The sequence below is a fragment of the Ranitomeya imitator genome, chromosome 3, assembly GCF_032444005.1.
Source record: "Ranitomeya imitator isolate aRanImi1 chromosome 3, aRanImi1.pri, whole genome shotgun sequence".
Classification (NCBI taxonomy): domain Eukaryota; kingdom Metazoa; phylum Chordata; class Amphibia; order Anura; family Dendrobatidae; genus Ranitomeya; species Ranitomeya imitator.
The window spans coordinates 732,630,661-732,647,502 of NC_091284.1; the positions used below are offsets into that span (position 1 = coordinate 732,630,661).

Genomic DNA, 16,842 nt, shown 5'->3' on the forward strand with positions numbered 1-16,842 from the left:
GAACCTGCACTTTCATCTGCACCTTCCTCTTTGTCCCCGTGTAAGGTGGTATGGTATGCGGGAAGAGCAACCTGACTTTCAGCAGGGTCACAATGTTGTTGTGTAGCGTGCACGGGGAATGTTGCGTTATGGGTCAATGTACCAGCAGACTCATCTATCACTGGCTGGGCAATGGGCACGATGAAGTGGAAACACAGATATAGGCCCAAAGAAGAAAGTGGGCTAAATGCAGTTCAAAATTGGTAACACAGGAATAACCAGGGGGCATTGCAGTGGAGGACAACTGGAATGAGAGGCTGACACAGAGAGTAGGGCCAAATCAGTAAGTAGTCGAAATGCAGTTCAAAATTGGCAACCGTAGTAAACAGGCGGCACAGCTTTGTTCAGTGGAGGAGAACAGCAAGGAGTGGCAGACACCGATAGTAGGCCCCAAACCAACTAGTACGCCAAATGCAGTTGTTCCATTTAACCACAATTTAATGAGAGCCTGAAGATAGAAGCTCAGGAAAGGCAACCTGGGGAACACCTTGGAGTGTAACACACCATCTCTCTCCACCCCATACCCATTTTGTATGGCCTAATGCAGTGTACTTTTCTACAACTACTAAACGAGAGTCGGAAGACCGAAGCAATGGCAAGGAAACCTGGGGAACACCTTAGAGTGTAACACACCCTCTCTCTACACCCCATACCCAATTTGAAGGTCTAATGCAGTGTAGTTTCCAAGAACTACTAAACGAGAGCCGGAAGATCGAAGCTCAGGAAAGGCAACCTGGGGAACACCTTGGAGTGTAACACACCCTCTCGCTACACCCCATACCCAATTTGAAGGCCTAATGCAGCGTAGTTTCCAACAACTACTAAACGAGAGCCGGAAGATCGAAGCTCAGGAAAGGCAACCTGGGGAACACCTTGGAGTGTAACAAACCCTCTCTCTACACCCCATACCCAATTTGTAGGCCTAATGCAGCGTAGTTTCCGACAACTACTAAACGAGAGCCGGAATATCGAAGCTCAGGAAAGGCAACCTGGGGAACACCTTGGAGTGTAACACACCCTCTCTCTACACCCCATACCCAATTTGTAGGCCTAATGCAGCGTAGTTTCCGACAACTACTAAACGAGAGCCGGAATATCGAAGCTCAGGAAAGGCAACCTGGGGAACACCTTGGAGTGTAACACACCCTCTCTCTACACCCCATACCCAATTTGAAGGCCTAATGCAGTGTAGTTTCCAAGAACTACTAAACGAGAGCCGGAAGATCGAAGCTCAGGAAAGGCAACCTGGGGAACACCTTGGAGTGGAACACACCATCTCTCTACACCCCATACCCAATTTGAAGGCCTAATGCAGCGTAGTTTCCAACAACTACTAAACGAGAGCCGGTAGATCGAAGCTCAGGAAAGGCAACCTGGGGAACACCTTGGAGTGGAACACACCATCTCTCTACACCCCATACCCAATTTGAAGGCCTAATGCAGCGTAGTTTCCAACAACTACTAAACGAGAGCCGGTAGATCGAAGCTCAGGAAAGGCAACCTGGGGAACACCTTGGAGTGTAACACAACGTCTCTCTACACCACGGAAGGGATGATTCTTAGGAAGGAAGGCTGTTGGAAATAAGCATTGCGCGTCCGAGGGTGATTAGATTCTTATTAGGTATATACTCACCCTCGGACGCGCCCTGCTTCTTTATTTGGAATGAATGTTTATTTGCAATGTGGTGTTGACTTTCTCTATTATTTTGGTAATTAATGATTTTATTATTTTCATTATTTTGCATCTTATCGGCAATAATATAAAGAAGACGCGACAGGACAACACTCGGTGGATGCCATATGTGTGTTTTCAATTTAAAAAACCTTTCAGTTAACTACTTGCAGGAGAAAGTAATTGTAGCTGGTGGCCATTTTTAGTACTGTACCAGATTTTAGCTGTTTGTTTGTTTTTAATGTCAAAATGTCTGCATTTGATATCTCACCAGTATTTTCTTTTTTATAAGCAAAATCCTTTTTTTTTTATTTTATGATGTTGGTTCAAGGGGTACACGGGCAGCAGTAGACAGGTCAGTGGAGGCCTAGTGGAAGGAGGGACCGCAGACAGGCTTCGAAGCCCTAACATAATAAATTGGGCTGCCTGTAGGCAATTTAAAATTGGTTCCAGGGGAACACGGGCAGCAGTAGACAGGTCAGTGGAGGCCTAGAGGAAGGAGGGACCGCAGATGCGCCAATGTTTCCCCCATACCAAATTTGTAGGCCTAATGCAGTGTAGTTTCCAACAACTACTAAACGAGAGCCGGAATTTCGAAGCTCAGGAAAGGCAACCTGGGGAACACCTTGGAGTGTAACACACCCTCTCTCTACACCCCATACCCAATTTGAAGGCCTAATGCAGTGTAGTTTCCAACAACTACTAAACGAGAGCCGGAATATCGAAGCTCAGGAAAGGCAACCTGGGGAACACCTTGGAGTGTAACACACCCTCTCTCTACACCCCATACCCAATTTGAAGGCCTAATGCAGTGTAGTTTCCAAGAACTACTAAACGAGAGCCGGAAGATCGAAGCTCAGGAAAGGCAACCTGGGGAACACCTTGGAGTGTAACACAACGTCTCTCTACACGACGGAAGGGCTGATTCTTAGGAAGGAAGGCTGTTGGAAATAAGCATTGCGCGTCCGAGGGTGATTAGATTCTTATTAGGTATATACTCACCCTCGGACGCGCCCTGCTTCTTTATTTGGAATGAATGTTTATTTGCAATGTGGTGTTGACTTTCTCTATTATTTTGGTAATTAATGATTTTATTATTTTCATTATTTTGCATCTTCTCGGCAATAATATAAAGAAGACGCGACAGGACAACACTCGGTGGATGCCATATGTGTGTTTTCAATTTAAAAAAACTTTCAGTTAACTACTTGCAGGAGAAAGTAATTGTAGCTGGTGGCCATTTTTAGTACTGTACCAGATTTTAGTTGTGTGTTTGTTTTTAATGTTAAAATGTCTGCATTTGATATCTCACCAGTATTTTCTTTTTTATAAGCAAAATACTTATTTTTATATTTTCTGATGTTGGTTCCAGGGGTACACGGCCAGCAGTGCCCTGGTCAGTGTAGTAGTAGTTGAAAGAATGGACCGCAGACAGGCATCGAAGGCCTAAAATAAAAACACATGGCTGTAGGCAATTTTAAATTGGTTCCAGGGGTACACGGACAGCAGTGGTGTGGTCAGTGGAGGCCTAGTGGAAGGAGTGACCGCAGACAGGCATCGAAGGCCTAAAATAATAACACATGGCTGTAGGCAATTTTAAATTGGTTCCAGGGGTACACGGGCAGCAGTGACCTGGTCAGTGTAGTTGTAGTTGAAAGAATGGACCGCAGACAGGCATCGAAGGCCTAAAATAAAAAAATTGGGCTGGCTGTAGGCAATTTTAAATTGGTTCCAGGGGTACACGGGCAGCAGTGGTGTGGTCAGTGGAGGCCTAGTGGAAGGAGTGACCGCAGACAGGCATCGAAGGCCTAAAATAATAACACATGGCTGTAGGCAATTTTAAATTGGTTCCAGGGGTACACGGGCAGCAGTGACCTGGTCAGTGTAGTAGTAGTTGAAAGAATGGACCGCAGACAGGCATCGAAGGCCTAAAATAAAAAAATTGGGCTGGCTGTAGGCAATTTTAAATTGGTTCCAGGGGTACACGGGCAGCAGTGGTGTGGTCAGTGGAGGCCTAGTGGAAGGAGTGACCGCAGACAGGCATCGAAGGCCTAAAATAATAACACATGGCTGTAGGCAATTTTAAATTGGTTCCAGGGGTACACGGGCAGCAGTGACCTGGTCAGTGTAGTAGTAGTTGAAAGAATGGACCGCAGACAGGCATCGAAGGCCTAAAATAAAAAAATTGGGCTGGCTGTAGGCAATTTTAAATTGGTTCCAGGGGTACACGGGCAGCAGTGGTGTGGTCAGTGGAGGCCTAGTGGAAGGAGTGACCGCAGACAGGCATCGAAGGCCTAAAATAATAACACATGGCTGTAGGCAATTTTAAATTGGTTCCAGGGGTACACGGGCAGCAGTGACCTGGTCAGTGTAGTAGTAGTTGAAAGAATGGACCGCAGACAGGCATCGAAGGCCTAAAATAAAAAAATTGGGCTGGCTGTAGGCAATTTTAAATTGGTTCCAGGGGTACACGGACAGCAGTGGTGTGGTCAGTGGAGGCCTAGTGGAAGGAGTGACCGCAGACAGGCATCGAAGGCCTAAAATAATAACACATGGCTGTAGGCAATTTTAAATTGGTTCCAGGGGTACACGGACAGCAGTGGTGTGGTCAGTGGAGGCCTAGTGGAAGGAGTGACCGCAGACAGGCTTCCAAGGCCTAACATAACAAACTTGGGCTGGCTGTAGGCACTTTTAAATTGGTTCCAGGGGTACACGGGCAGCAGTGGTCTGGTCAGTGGAAGTCTAGTGGAAGGAGTGACCGCAGACAGGCTTCCAAGGCCTAACATAACAAAATTGGGCTGGCTGTAGGCACTTTAAATTGGTTCCAGGGGTACATGGGCAGCAGTGTATGGTCAGTGGAAGTCTAGTGGAAGGAGTGACGGCAGACAGTCTTCGAAGGCCTAACATAACAAAATTGGGCTGACTGTAGGCACTTTTAAATTGGTTCCAGGGTAACACGGCCAGCAGTGGCCTGGTCAGTGTAGTAGTTGTAGAAAGAAGGGACCGCAGACAGGCTTCGAAGGCCTAACATAACAAAAATGTCAAAACAATGGTATTGTCAGTGCCAGGCATTGAAGGATGTCAGCGCCTAGACTACACATTGGTGAAGCTGTGAGAGATAATTTTGCTAGTGGTAGAGCACTGTTTGAGCTGGGGGGGAGAACTGTCTTGTGGCCGGCGTTACAGGCACAGGGCCCCTCATATTACAACGGTGTGTCTGACGTTGGGTGCGCACCACCACCGCCAGAGACACTTTATTGTACTATGAGGGACCCAGTGGCAGTGCCGTCGACCAAAAGCGGCCACACCCACCTCTTCAGACAAACAGCACTCTCAAGGGTCCAAGCGCAAAGTGGCGATAGCACGGCCCCGTGTGGGGAGTTTGGCCATTTCGTGAGGTGGAAACATGTCGTATGCTGGACAATCAGGTGAAGAAAATTACGAGATTGGAAAAGTCATTCAGAATAGTCCACAGGCAAGACCTTTTCATAGGAAAGCTAGGTGTCAGCCGGGCAGGGTGGGGCAAAAGATTTTGAAATCCAGTTGTGGTTCATTTTAATGAAGGTTAGATCATCTACATTTTGGGTAGCCAGACGAGTCCTTTTTTCTGTTAGTATTGAACCTGCAGCACTGAATACTCTTTCTGATAGGACACTAGCTGCCGGGCAAGCAAGCTCCTGCAATGCATATTCTGCCAATTCTGGCCAGGTGTCTAATTTGGATGCCCAGTAATCAAATGGGAATGACGGTTGAGGGAGAACGTCGATAAGGGATGAAAAATAGTTTGTAACCATACTGGACAAATGTTGTCTCCTGTCACTTTGAATTGATGCTGCAGTACCTGTCCTGTCTGCGGTCATAGAAAAATCACTCCACAACCTGGTCAGAAAACCCCTCTGGCCAACGCCACTTCTGATTTCTGCCCCTCTAACACCTCTGGTCTGCTGGCCCCTGGAGCTCGTGTGAGAACGATCACGGGCGCTGTGTGCAGGGAATGCCAGAAGCAAACGGTCAACAAGAGTTGATTGTTTTGTTGCTAATATTAGTTCCAAGTTCTCATGTGGCATAATATTTTGCAATTTGCCTTTATAGCGAGGATCAAGGAGGCAGGCCAACCAGTAATCGTCATCGTTCATCATTTTTGTAATGCGTGTGTCCCTTTTGAGGATACGCAAGGCATAATCCGCCATGTGGGCCAAAGTTCCCGTTGTCAAATCTGCGGTTGTGCTTGGTTGAGGGGCAGTTGCAGGCAAATCTACGTCACTTGTGTCCCTCAAAAAACCAGAACCCGGCCTTGCCACGCCACCAATTTCCCGTGCCCCCGGGAAAGCTTCCTCATTAAAAATATACTCATCCCCATCATCCTCCTCATCCTCCACCTCCTCTTCGCCCGGTACCTCGTCATGTACACTGCCCTGACCAGACAATCGCTGACTGTCATCAAGGCTTTCCTCTTCCTCTGGTGCAGACGCCTGATCCTTTATGTGCGTCAAACTTTGCATCAGCAGACGCATTAGGGGGATGCTCATGCTTATTATGGCGTTGTCTGCACTAACCAGCCGTGTGCATTCCTCAAAACACTGAAGGACTTGACACATGTCTTGAATCTTCGACCACTGCACACCTGACAACTCCATGTCTGCCATCCTACTGCCTGCCCGTGTATGTGTATCCTCCCACAAAAACATAACAGCCCGCCTCTGTTCGCACAGTCTCTGAAGCATGTGCAGTGTTGAGTTCCACCTTGTTGCAACGTCTATGATTAGGCGATGCTGGGGAAGGTTCAAAGAACGCTGATAGGTCTGCATACGGCTGGAGTGTACAGGCGAACGGCGGATATGTGCGCAAAGTCCACGCACTTTGAGGAGCAGGTCGGATAACCCCGGATAACTTTTCAGGAAGCACTGCACCACCAGGTTTAAGGTGTGAGCCAGGCAAGGAATGTGTTTCAGTTGGGAAAGGGAGATGGCAGCCATGAAATTCCTTCCGTTATCACTCACTACCTTGCCTGCCTCAAGATCTACAGTGCCCAGCCACGACTGCGTTTCTTGCTGCAAGAACTCGGACAGAACTTCCGCGGTGTGTCTATTGTCGCCCAAACACTTCATAGCCAATACAGCCTGCTGACGTATGCCAGTAGCTGCCCCATAATGGGAGACCTGGTGTGCAACAGTGGCAGGTGCGGATGGAGTGTTTGTGCGACTGCGGTCTGTGGACGAGCTCTTGCTTCTGCAGGAGGACGAGGAGGAGGAGGAGGAGGGGGTGCGAACGGCTACAGACAACTGTTTACTAGACCGTGGGCTAGGCAGAACTGTCCCAAACTTGCTGTCCCCTGTGGACCCTGAATCCACCACATTTACCCAGTGTGCCGTGATGGACACGTAACGTCCCTGGCCATGCCTACTGGTCCATGCATCTGTTGTCAGGTGCACCTTTGTGCTCACAGATTGCCTGAGTGCATGGACGATGCGCTCTTTAACATGCTGGTGGAGGGCTGGGATGGCTTTTCTGGAAAAAAAGTGTCGACTGGGTAGCTCGTAGCGTGGTACAGCGTAGTCCATCAGGTCTTTGAAAGCTTCGCTTTCAACTAACCGGTAGGGCATCATCTCTAACGAGATTAGTCTAGCTATGTGGGCGTTCAAACCCTGTGTACGCGGATGCGAGGCTAAGTATTTCCTTTTTCTAACCATAGTCTCATGTAGGGTGAGCTGGACTGGAGAGCTGGAGATCGTGGAACTAGCGGGGGTGCCGGTGGACATGGCAGACTGAGAGACGGTGGGAGATGGTATTGTTGCCGCCGGTGCCCTAGATGCAGTGTTTCCTACTACGAAACTGGTGATTCCCTGACCCTGACTGCTTTGGCCTGGCAAAGATACCTGCACAGATACAGCAGGTGGTGCGCTAAATGGTGGTCCTACACTGCCGGAAGGGATGTTGCGTTGATGACTAGCTTCATTGGCCGAGGGTGCAACAACCTTAAGGGACGTTTGGTAGTTAGTCCAAGCTTTCAAATGCATGGTGGTTAAATGTCTATGCATGCAACTAGTATTGAGACTTTTCAGATTCTGACCTCTGCTTAAGGAAGTAGAACATTTTTGACAGATGACTTTGCGCTGATCAATTGGATGTTGTTTAAAAAAATGCCAGACTGCACTCTTTCTAGCATCGGATACCTTTTCAGGCATTGCAGACTGAGCTTTAACCGGATGGCCACGCTGTCCTCCACCAGGTTTTGGCTTTGCCACGCGTTTTGGGCAAGATACGGGCCCGGCAGATGGAACCTGTGGCGATGTTGATGCCTGCTGCGGCCCCTCCTCCTCCTCTGCTTCAGAACTGCTGCCGCCTGCACCCTGTTCCCCCAATGGCTGCCAATCGGGGTCAAGAACTGGGTCATCTAATAACTCTTCTTGTACCTCCTGCGCAACTTCGTCTGTGTCACCGTGTCGTTCGGTGGTATAGCGTTCGTGATGGGGCAACATAGTCTCATCAGGGTCTGATTCTTGATCAGCACCCTGCGAGGGCAATGTTGTGGTCTGAGTCAAAGGACCAGCATAGTAGTCTGGCTGTGGCTGTGCGTCAGTGCACTCCATGTCAGATTCAATTTGTAATGGGCATGGACTGTTAACTGCTTCACTTTCTAAGCCAGGGACGGTATGTGTAAAGAGCTCCATGGAGTAACCCGTTGTGTCGCCTGCTGCATTCTTCTCTGTTGTTGTTTTTGCTGAAGAGGACAAGGAAGTGACTTGTCCCTGACCGTGAACATCCACTAACGACGCGCTGCTTTTACTTTTACCAGTTTCACGAGATGAGGCAAAAGAGCTAGAGGCTGAGTCAGCAAGATAAGCCAAAACTTGCTCTTGCTGCTCCGGCTTTAAAAGCGGTTTTCCTAATCCCAGAAAAGGGAGCGTTCGAGGCCTTGTGTAGCCGGACGACGAACCTGGCTCCACAGCTCCAGACTTAGGTGCAATATTTTTTCCCCCACGACCACCTGATGCTCCACCACTACCACTACCCTCATTACCAGCTGACAATGAACGCCCCCGGCCACGACCTCTTCCACTAGACTTCCTCATTGTTTTAAAAACGTAACCAAACTAACGTTATTTGTTGCAGTCACACAACTTACACGGTGAGCTATAACTTCAGTATGATTTAGCTACCCCTTTACAGGTTGGTGAGACCACAGCGAAAATCAGGCCCAATGTTACACACTCTTTTTTTGGTGGCTGCAAATTAGAGAGATGCCCCACACGCAGGACTGTCACTGAAGCACAAATGTTAATATTAATGTCACACTATTATTTTTTTTTTATTTTCATTTTTTTCAGGAACACTTTAGAAACCCCCCCCAAAAAAAAAAAAAGATTTTTGCAGGGAGAATTTAGAAAACAAATGTAACAAACTATATGCTTTCTATGGGCCACTGAGTGAGAGATGACGCACACAGGAATCAGGAGTGGCACACAAGCCCAGAGGCCAATATTTTTCTACCAATGATTGATGGAGTTATTTTCTCTGGTAGATTTTGGAACCCAAATCAAGGAAAAAAAATGTAGGCTTTCTATGGACCACAATTGGAGAGAGAGAGAGAGAGAGAGAGAGAGAGATGGCACACCCAGGAGTCAAGACTGGCACACAAGCAGAAAGGCCAATATTAATCTCCCACTGTTTTTTTTGGTTGTTTTTTTTTTTTTTTTTTCAGGGAGACTTTAGAAAAAAAAATAATAAAAAAAATATGATTTTATCAGGAAGAATTTAGAAACCAAATAAAATAAAATGATTTTTTCAGGGAGAATTTATAAAACAAATAAAAACAAAAATAGGCGTTCTATGGCCCACTGACTGAGAGATGACGCACACAGGAGTCAGGAGTGGCACACAAACCCAGAGGCCAATATTTTTCTACCAATGATTGATGTAGTTATTTTCTCTGGTAGATTTTAGAACCCAAATCAAGGAAAAAAAATATAGGCTTTCTATGGACCACAATTGGAGAGAGAGAGAGAGAGAGAGAGAGAGAGAGAGAGAGAGAGAGAGATGGCACACCCAGGAGTCAAGACTGGCACACAAGCAGAAAGGCCAATATTAATCTCCCACTGTTTTTTTTGGTTGTTTTTTTTTTTTTTTTTTCAGGGAGACTTTAGAAAAAAAAAAAAAAAAATATGATTTTATCAGGAAGAATTTAGAAACCAAATAAAATAAAATGATTTTTTCTGGGAGAATTTATAAAACAAATAAAACCAAAAATAGGCGTTCTATGGCCCACTGACTGAGAGATGACGCACCCAGGAGTCAAGACTGGCACACAAGCAGAAAGGCCAATATTAATCTCCCACTGTTTTTTTTTTTTTTTTCAGGGAGACTTTAGAAAAAAAAATAATAAAAAAAAATGTGATTTTATCAGGAAGAATTTAGAAACCAAATAAAATAAAATGATTTTTTCAGGGAGAATTTAGAAAACAAATAAAACCAAAAATAGGCGTTCTATGGCCCACTGACTGAGAGATGACGCACCCAGGAGTCAAGACTGGCACACAAGCAGAAAGGCCAATATTAATCTCCCACTGTTTTTTTTTTTTTTTTTCAGGGAGACTTTAGAAAAAAAAATAATAAAAAAAATGTGATTTTATCAGGAAGAATTTAGAAACCAAATAAAATAAAATGATTTTTTCTGGGAGAATTTATAAAACAAATAAAACCAAAAATAGGCGTTCTATGGCCCACTGACTGAGAGATGACGCACCCAGGAGTCAAGACTGGCACACAAGCAGAAAGGCCAATATTAATCTCCCACTGTTTTTTTTTTTTTTTTCAGGGAGACTTTAGAAAAAAAAATAATAAAAAAAATGTGATTTTATCAGGAAGAATTTAGAAACCAAATAAAATAAAATGATTTTTTCTGGGAGAATTTATAAAACAAATAAAACCAAAAATAGGCGTTCTATGGCCCACTGACTGAGAGATGACGCACCCAGGAGTCAAGACTGGCACACAAGCAGAAAGGCCAATATTAATCTCCCACTGTTTTTTTTTTTTTTTTCAGGGAGACTTTAGAAAAAAAAATAATAAAAAAAATGTGATTTTATCAGGAAGAATTTAGAAACCAAATAAAATAAAATGATTTTTTCAGGGAGAATTTAGAAAACAAATAAAACCAAAAATAGGCGTTCTATGGCCCACTGACTGAGAGAGAGAGAGAGAGAGATGGAACGCTTAGTACTGGCACACAAGCCCAAAGGGCAATATTAATCTCCCTTTTTTTTTCCAGGGAGAATTTCTAAAACCCAAAAAAAAAAAAAAATAGGCTTTCTATGGCCCACTATTTGTGAGAGAGATGGGACGCTCAGGACTGGCACAGATGGCACGCTCAGGACTGGCACAGAAGCCCAGAGGCCAATATTAATCTCCCTTTTTTTCTGGTAGAATTTATAAAACCAAAAAAAAATTTAAATAGGCTTTCTATGGCCCACTATTTGTGAGAGAGATGGCACGCTCAGGACTGGCACAGATGGCACGCTCACAACTGGCACACAAGCCCAGAGGCCAATATTAATCTCCCTTTTTTCAGGGAAAATTTATAAAACAAAAAAAATAAATAAATAGGCTTTCTATGGCCCACTATTTGTGAGAGAGATGGCACGCTCAGGGCTGGCACAGATGGCACGCTCAGGACTGGCACACAAGCCCAGAGGCCAATATTAATCTCCCTTTTTTTCAGGGAGAATTTATAAAACCCCAAAAAAAATAAAATAGGCTTTCTATGGCCCACTATTTGTGAGAGAGATGGCACACTCAGGACTGGCACACAAGCCCAAAGGCCAATATTAATCTCCCACTGTATTTTTATCAGGGAGAATTTATACACCCCACAAAAAAAAATACAGAAAAATGAAAAGGCTTTCTATGGCCCACTATGTGAGAGAGATGGCACACACAGGGATGGCACTCTAGCAGAAATGCCAAATTGCCAATCTTAATCTCCCACCAAAAAAAAAAAAAAAAAAAAAACAGGGAATGTCCTACAATTACTATCTCCCTGCCTGCAGTAATCTCAGCCAGGTATGGCAGGCAGCTACTATCTCCCTGCCTGCAGTAATCTCAGCCAGGTATGGCAGGCAGCAATAAGGAGTGGACTGATGCACAAATGAAATAAAAAGTGTGGACAAACAAAAAAGATAGCTGTGCAGAAAGGAAGGAACAAGAGGATTTGTGCTTTGAAAAAAGCAGTTGGTTTGCACAGCGGCGTACACACAGCAATGCAGCTATCAGGGAGCCTTCTAGGGCAGCCCAATGAGCTACAGCGCTGAGGGGAAAAAAAAAAAAAAAAAAAAACTTCCACTGTCCCTGCACACCGAGGGTGGTGTTGGAAAGTGCAAATCGCTGCAGCACAAGCAGTTTTGTGGTTAATGGACCCTGCCTAACGCTATCCCTGCTTCTGACAAAGCGGCAGCAACCTCTCCCTAAGCTCAGATCAGCAGCAGTAAGATGGCGGTCGGCGGGAACGCCTCTTTATAGCCCCTGTGACGTCGCAGACAGCAAGCCAATCACTGCAATGCCCTTCTCTAAGATGGTGGGGACCAGGACCTATGTCATCACGCTGCCCACACTCTGCGTTTACCTTCATTGGCTGAGAAATGGTGCTTTTCGCGTCATTGAAACGCGACTTTGGCGCGAAAGTCGCGTACCGCATGGCCGACCCCGCACAGGGGTCGGATCGGGTTTCATGAAACCCCGACTTAGCCAAAAGTCGGCGACTTTTGAAAATGTTCGACCCGTTTCGCTCAACCCTAGTCATTGCTAAAGAAAGGAAATGGAAAATTGAGTGGAGTGAAAAATGTGGTAGAAAAATGTGCACAAGCAACCGTGATAACCGCAGTCTTGAAAGAATTAAAAACAACAATATCACTGTGCTTGATTGGCCAGCAAACTTGCCTGACCTTAACCCCGTAGAGAATCTATGGGGTATTGTCAAGAGGAAGATGAGAGACACCGGACCCAGCAATGCAGATGAGCTGAAGGCTGCTATCAAAGCATCCTGGGCTTCCATAACACCTCAGCAGTGCCACAGGCTGATCGCCTCCATGCCAGGCTGCATTGATGCAGTAAATGATGCAAAAGGAGCCTCAACCAAGTACTGAGTGCATTTACTGAACATACATTTCAGTAGACCAACATTTCGGACGTTAAAATCATTTTTCAGGCTGGTATTATAAAGTATTCTAATTTCCTGAGATAATGACTTTTGGGTTTTCATTGACTGTAAGCCATAATCATCAACATTGACAAAAATAAACACTTGAAATAGATCACTCTGTTTGTAATGACTCTATATAATACAGTTTATGAGTTTCACTTTTCGTATTTAAGAACTGAAATAACTTAACTTTTTGATGATATTTTAATTTTGTGAGAAGCACCTGTAATTTGCTAGCAGTAGTAGAATTTTACAGCATTAATACACTAGAGATTGCAGAAGCAATTGTAAAACTAGTGATTATAGTAGAATAATAATACTGGGTGAATAATTTGGTTAAAGGGAATCTGTCGCCAGGTTTTTACTTTGCAATTTGAAGACAGCAGGGGATAGAGGCTGAAACACAAAATTCAGTGATGTGTCACTTATCAGGCTGTGTGAAATGAAGATTTTATCACTTGGAAATGATCATTGCTGGGATTAGCTGCCTTCTGCCAAGTTGTCCAACCCCTTCCTCTCCTGTGATAAGCAGCTCACTGTCAATTGAGTACAGGTGTGGGATTGGTTAGTTTCAAAGCTCTGCTAAACAGTTAATCTAAGAACTCTGTGTCATAACTGCTGCACCCAGTAAACTAAGCGACACATCATTGGAATCAGGGTCTCATTGTCCTACATTATGCTTTTCAGATGAGGTAGCAAAAACCTCTATCACAAAACAACAATATTGTGACATGCTACCAAAATCTTTCACTTATTGCAATTCTCATCACAGCAATCATTTTATTTACACATATGGTATACATATCTCATGACACAATATCTTAAATATTTTTTTTTTTTTTAAATAAAAAAAGTGGTAATATCATGCCACGCATCTTAGTATACGTTGAACCAAGAGCAGACGTAAGGAAGGACAAATCTGTAATTTTAGTGGTGATACTAATGACAGCAGTAGTGGTAGTACGGTATATGGTAGTAATAGTGATCGTAACGGAAGTATCAGCGGTAATAGTATTGGTAATTTTATGGCTGGAGGAGCAATTATAATTGCAGTAATGGTTGCTCTAGTGCTAACAGCATTGGTATCAGTAAAGATAATAGTCATGGTAGTAAGGCTGTGTGCAGATGTGGCATTTTTGCTGCATTTTTTCCTGAGGTCTCATGCACACATTGCTTGTATGTGACTTGCAGATTTGGTGCAGATTTAAATCTGCAGCACGTTGTCAATTCTTTCAGCATTTTTGCTGCATATTTAACCCATACTAATGAGAGGGGAAAAATCTGCACCAAAAACACATGGAAACATGCAAAGAGATGCAGAAATGATGCAGAAATGTCTGCACCAAATATTTAATATGTGCACGTACTTTAATAGTGATTGTAACAATGGCAGCATTAGTAATAGAGGTCGTTCTGAATGTTGGTAGTGGTAAAGGTACTAGTATTGGTTATAGTAATGTCATTATTTGCTATGGTTTATCCAGAGATATCATTTTCTCTCTGCTTGATCTGAACATTGTCAGTATATGCTGTCATTTATGGCGGGTGAATGAATCAGAGAAGTGTCAGTAATATTAGGTAAAGCATTGGATAGAAAAATACAAATCCAAGTTGAAATTAACCTGTTGAGCAATGGCTATTATTCATCCACAATTAGATTCTAATTCAGGTTTTATAATGAAAGGATTAGTGTATTTGTCTCATACTTGGTGTGTATATTTCAGACTGTTCTGCAACTTTCACGCCTATAATCGATTGTTGACCATCCATCTGTCTAGGGCAGCAGAGCGGTATACATCTCAAAACCAGAAGAGGAACATCGAACTGTAGCTGAGAAGACGCACATCTGGAATACTCCTCCTCCTGATTCACTTCGAATTCTACACAGCGCAGCCAGAAAATGCTATACGGCACGTCCACTTTCTCCACTTTGAGTTCCATTTTTCACATTCTGCAGTCCATAAATGTACTTATCTGTTTGATAAAACAATTTGTAAAACTGCATTTATCCATCTTTTCTCCATTGCTTTCTGAGATGACAAAAAATATTAAAAATAAATATAGAAATTAAAATACTGCACATGAAAAAAGAACTAAGAACTCTCCCACATACACTCCCTGACAGAAGTTATGTCGCTTATTCATGTTATGTAAATAAAAGCTTATAACCTGATGTTATATTCATCCATTGGTTGTATAAATTATTCTTTTGAAAGCTGAAACCCTCCGAAATGTGGTTTAGGTTAAGAAAATAAGTTGGCATCAATGCAGAAATATTGATCAGCTAATGGACACAGAATGGTCAGATTTTGGCGAGACACAAAATGTTGTCGTCCACAGAAAGTAATGTGATATTCAAACAAATAATTAACTTAAAATACAAATATATGTTGCATAACATTGTTGAATGAAGTTGTGGTGCTATTAGAGTCATATTTAATATTTTGTGTGACTTCCATGCGCTTGAAGGACTGCATCCATGTGGTTCAACAATGATTCATACAATTTATTAATGAAGTCATCAGGAATAGCAAAGAATGCAGTCTTACATGCCTCCCAGAGTTCATCTAGTTTCTTTGGTTTTGTCTTCCAAGCTTCCTCTTTCATCCTACCCCAAACATGCTCAATGATGTTCATGTCTGGTGACTGGGCTGGCCAGTCCTTGAGCACCTTGATCTTTTTGGCCTGGAGGAACTTTGTTGTAGAGATGGATATATGAGATGGAGCACCATCCTGCTGCAAAATTTGACCCCTTTTATGATTTGGAATATAAGAGGTAGCTAATACTTCTTGATATTTTAGGCTATTGATATTGCCTTCCACCTTGAAAATGTTTTGCACACTCTCATACTGAATGTAACCCCGACCATGATCTTTCCACCACCAAATTTAAGTGTTTTCTGGGTGTATTGTGGATCCATACGAGCTCCAGTAGGTCTCCTGCAGTATTTGCGGCGGCTGTGGTGTAATTCTACTGAAGATTCATCAGAGAAATCCACCTTCTGCTACTTTTCCAGCGTCCATCTGTTTAGCAGGCTGTGGGATTTTGCAAATGCTACACGGTTTTTTATGTGCCTTTTGTTTATTGCTGCCTTCTGGGCACTTATTCGACCATGGAGGCCATTTCGAGACAGAATCCTACAAACTGTTCTAGTTGACAGAGGAATTTGAGGTGACCAGGCCCGTTGGAGCTCTGCTGCAGTGGGAGAGGGGTTTGCTTGGCATTTTCTAACCAACAAACGTTCCTCCTGAGCAGTTGTCTTGTGGGGTGTGCCAGACCTGGGCTTGTCAAACATATCTCCAGTCTCTTCAAATCTTTTTTTAATTCTTTGTACTTGATGCTGAGACACATTAAAGGTGCCAGCCACCTCTGCAGTGGATCTGGTCTTCAACCTCTTGATAATCCAGGCTTTGGTCGCAGGGTGGATTTTTGGCACGTTGTCAGAGCTCAAGTTGCAGTTCAAGTGAAGGTCTAGGGTTCTGGGTTTCTTTTTATACACACACTAATTAACCGATCATTTAATGAGCACAGGTGAGGATGTAAACTAGGATTGGGTGCATTATATGACCAGACGACAAAATTTTGTCTTGACAAAATCTAACCATTCTGTGTCCATTAAAGGGAACCTGTCACCTGAATGTGGCGGTCCCTTTTTTCGGTCCGATGGTTGGTGTTTTCAGGTCTTTTATTCACCCCTCCTTTCCCGCTGGCCGCACGCTGGCCGCAATATTGTCTTGAAGTTGATTTGCCTTCCTCTGTAGAACACACGTGCGCAAGGCAATCTTGCCTTGCGCATGCGCAGTATGCTTTGCCCAACTGCGGACAAAGCCGAAAAGCATTAGTGCACATGCGCCGGCACACTATGTCCCAGAACACAGCGAAATACTTCCGGGACATAGTGCGCTGGCACATGCGCACTAATGCTTTTCGGCTTTG

General features: G+C 44.1%; 1 protein-coding gene across 1 annotated transcript in view; it reads left to right on the plus strand.

Moving 5' to 3' along the window:
• Nucleotides 1-15,036, plus strand: part of LOC138670990 (aquaporin-5-like) — a 28,802-nt gene extending 13,766 nt beyond the window's left edge. The window contains exon 5 of the mRNA XM_069758817.1: nucleotides 14,684-15,036. Coding sequence (XP_069614918.1) covers nucleotides 14,684-14,839 — 156 coding nt within the window. The 3' untranslated portion in view covers nucleotides 14,840-15,036. The remainder of the gene's footprint in view (nucleotides 1-14,683) is intronic.
• Nucleotides 15,037-16,842: the final 1,806 nt, after the last annotated feature.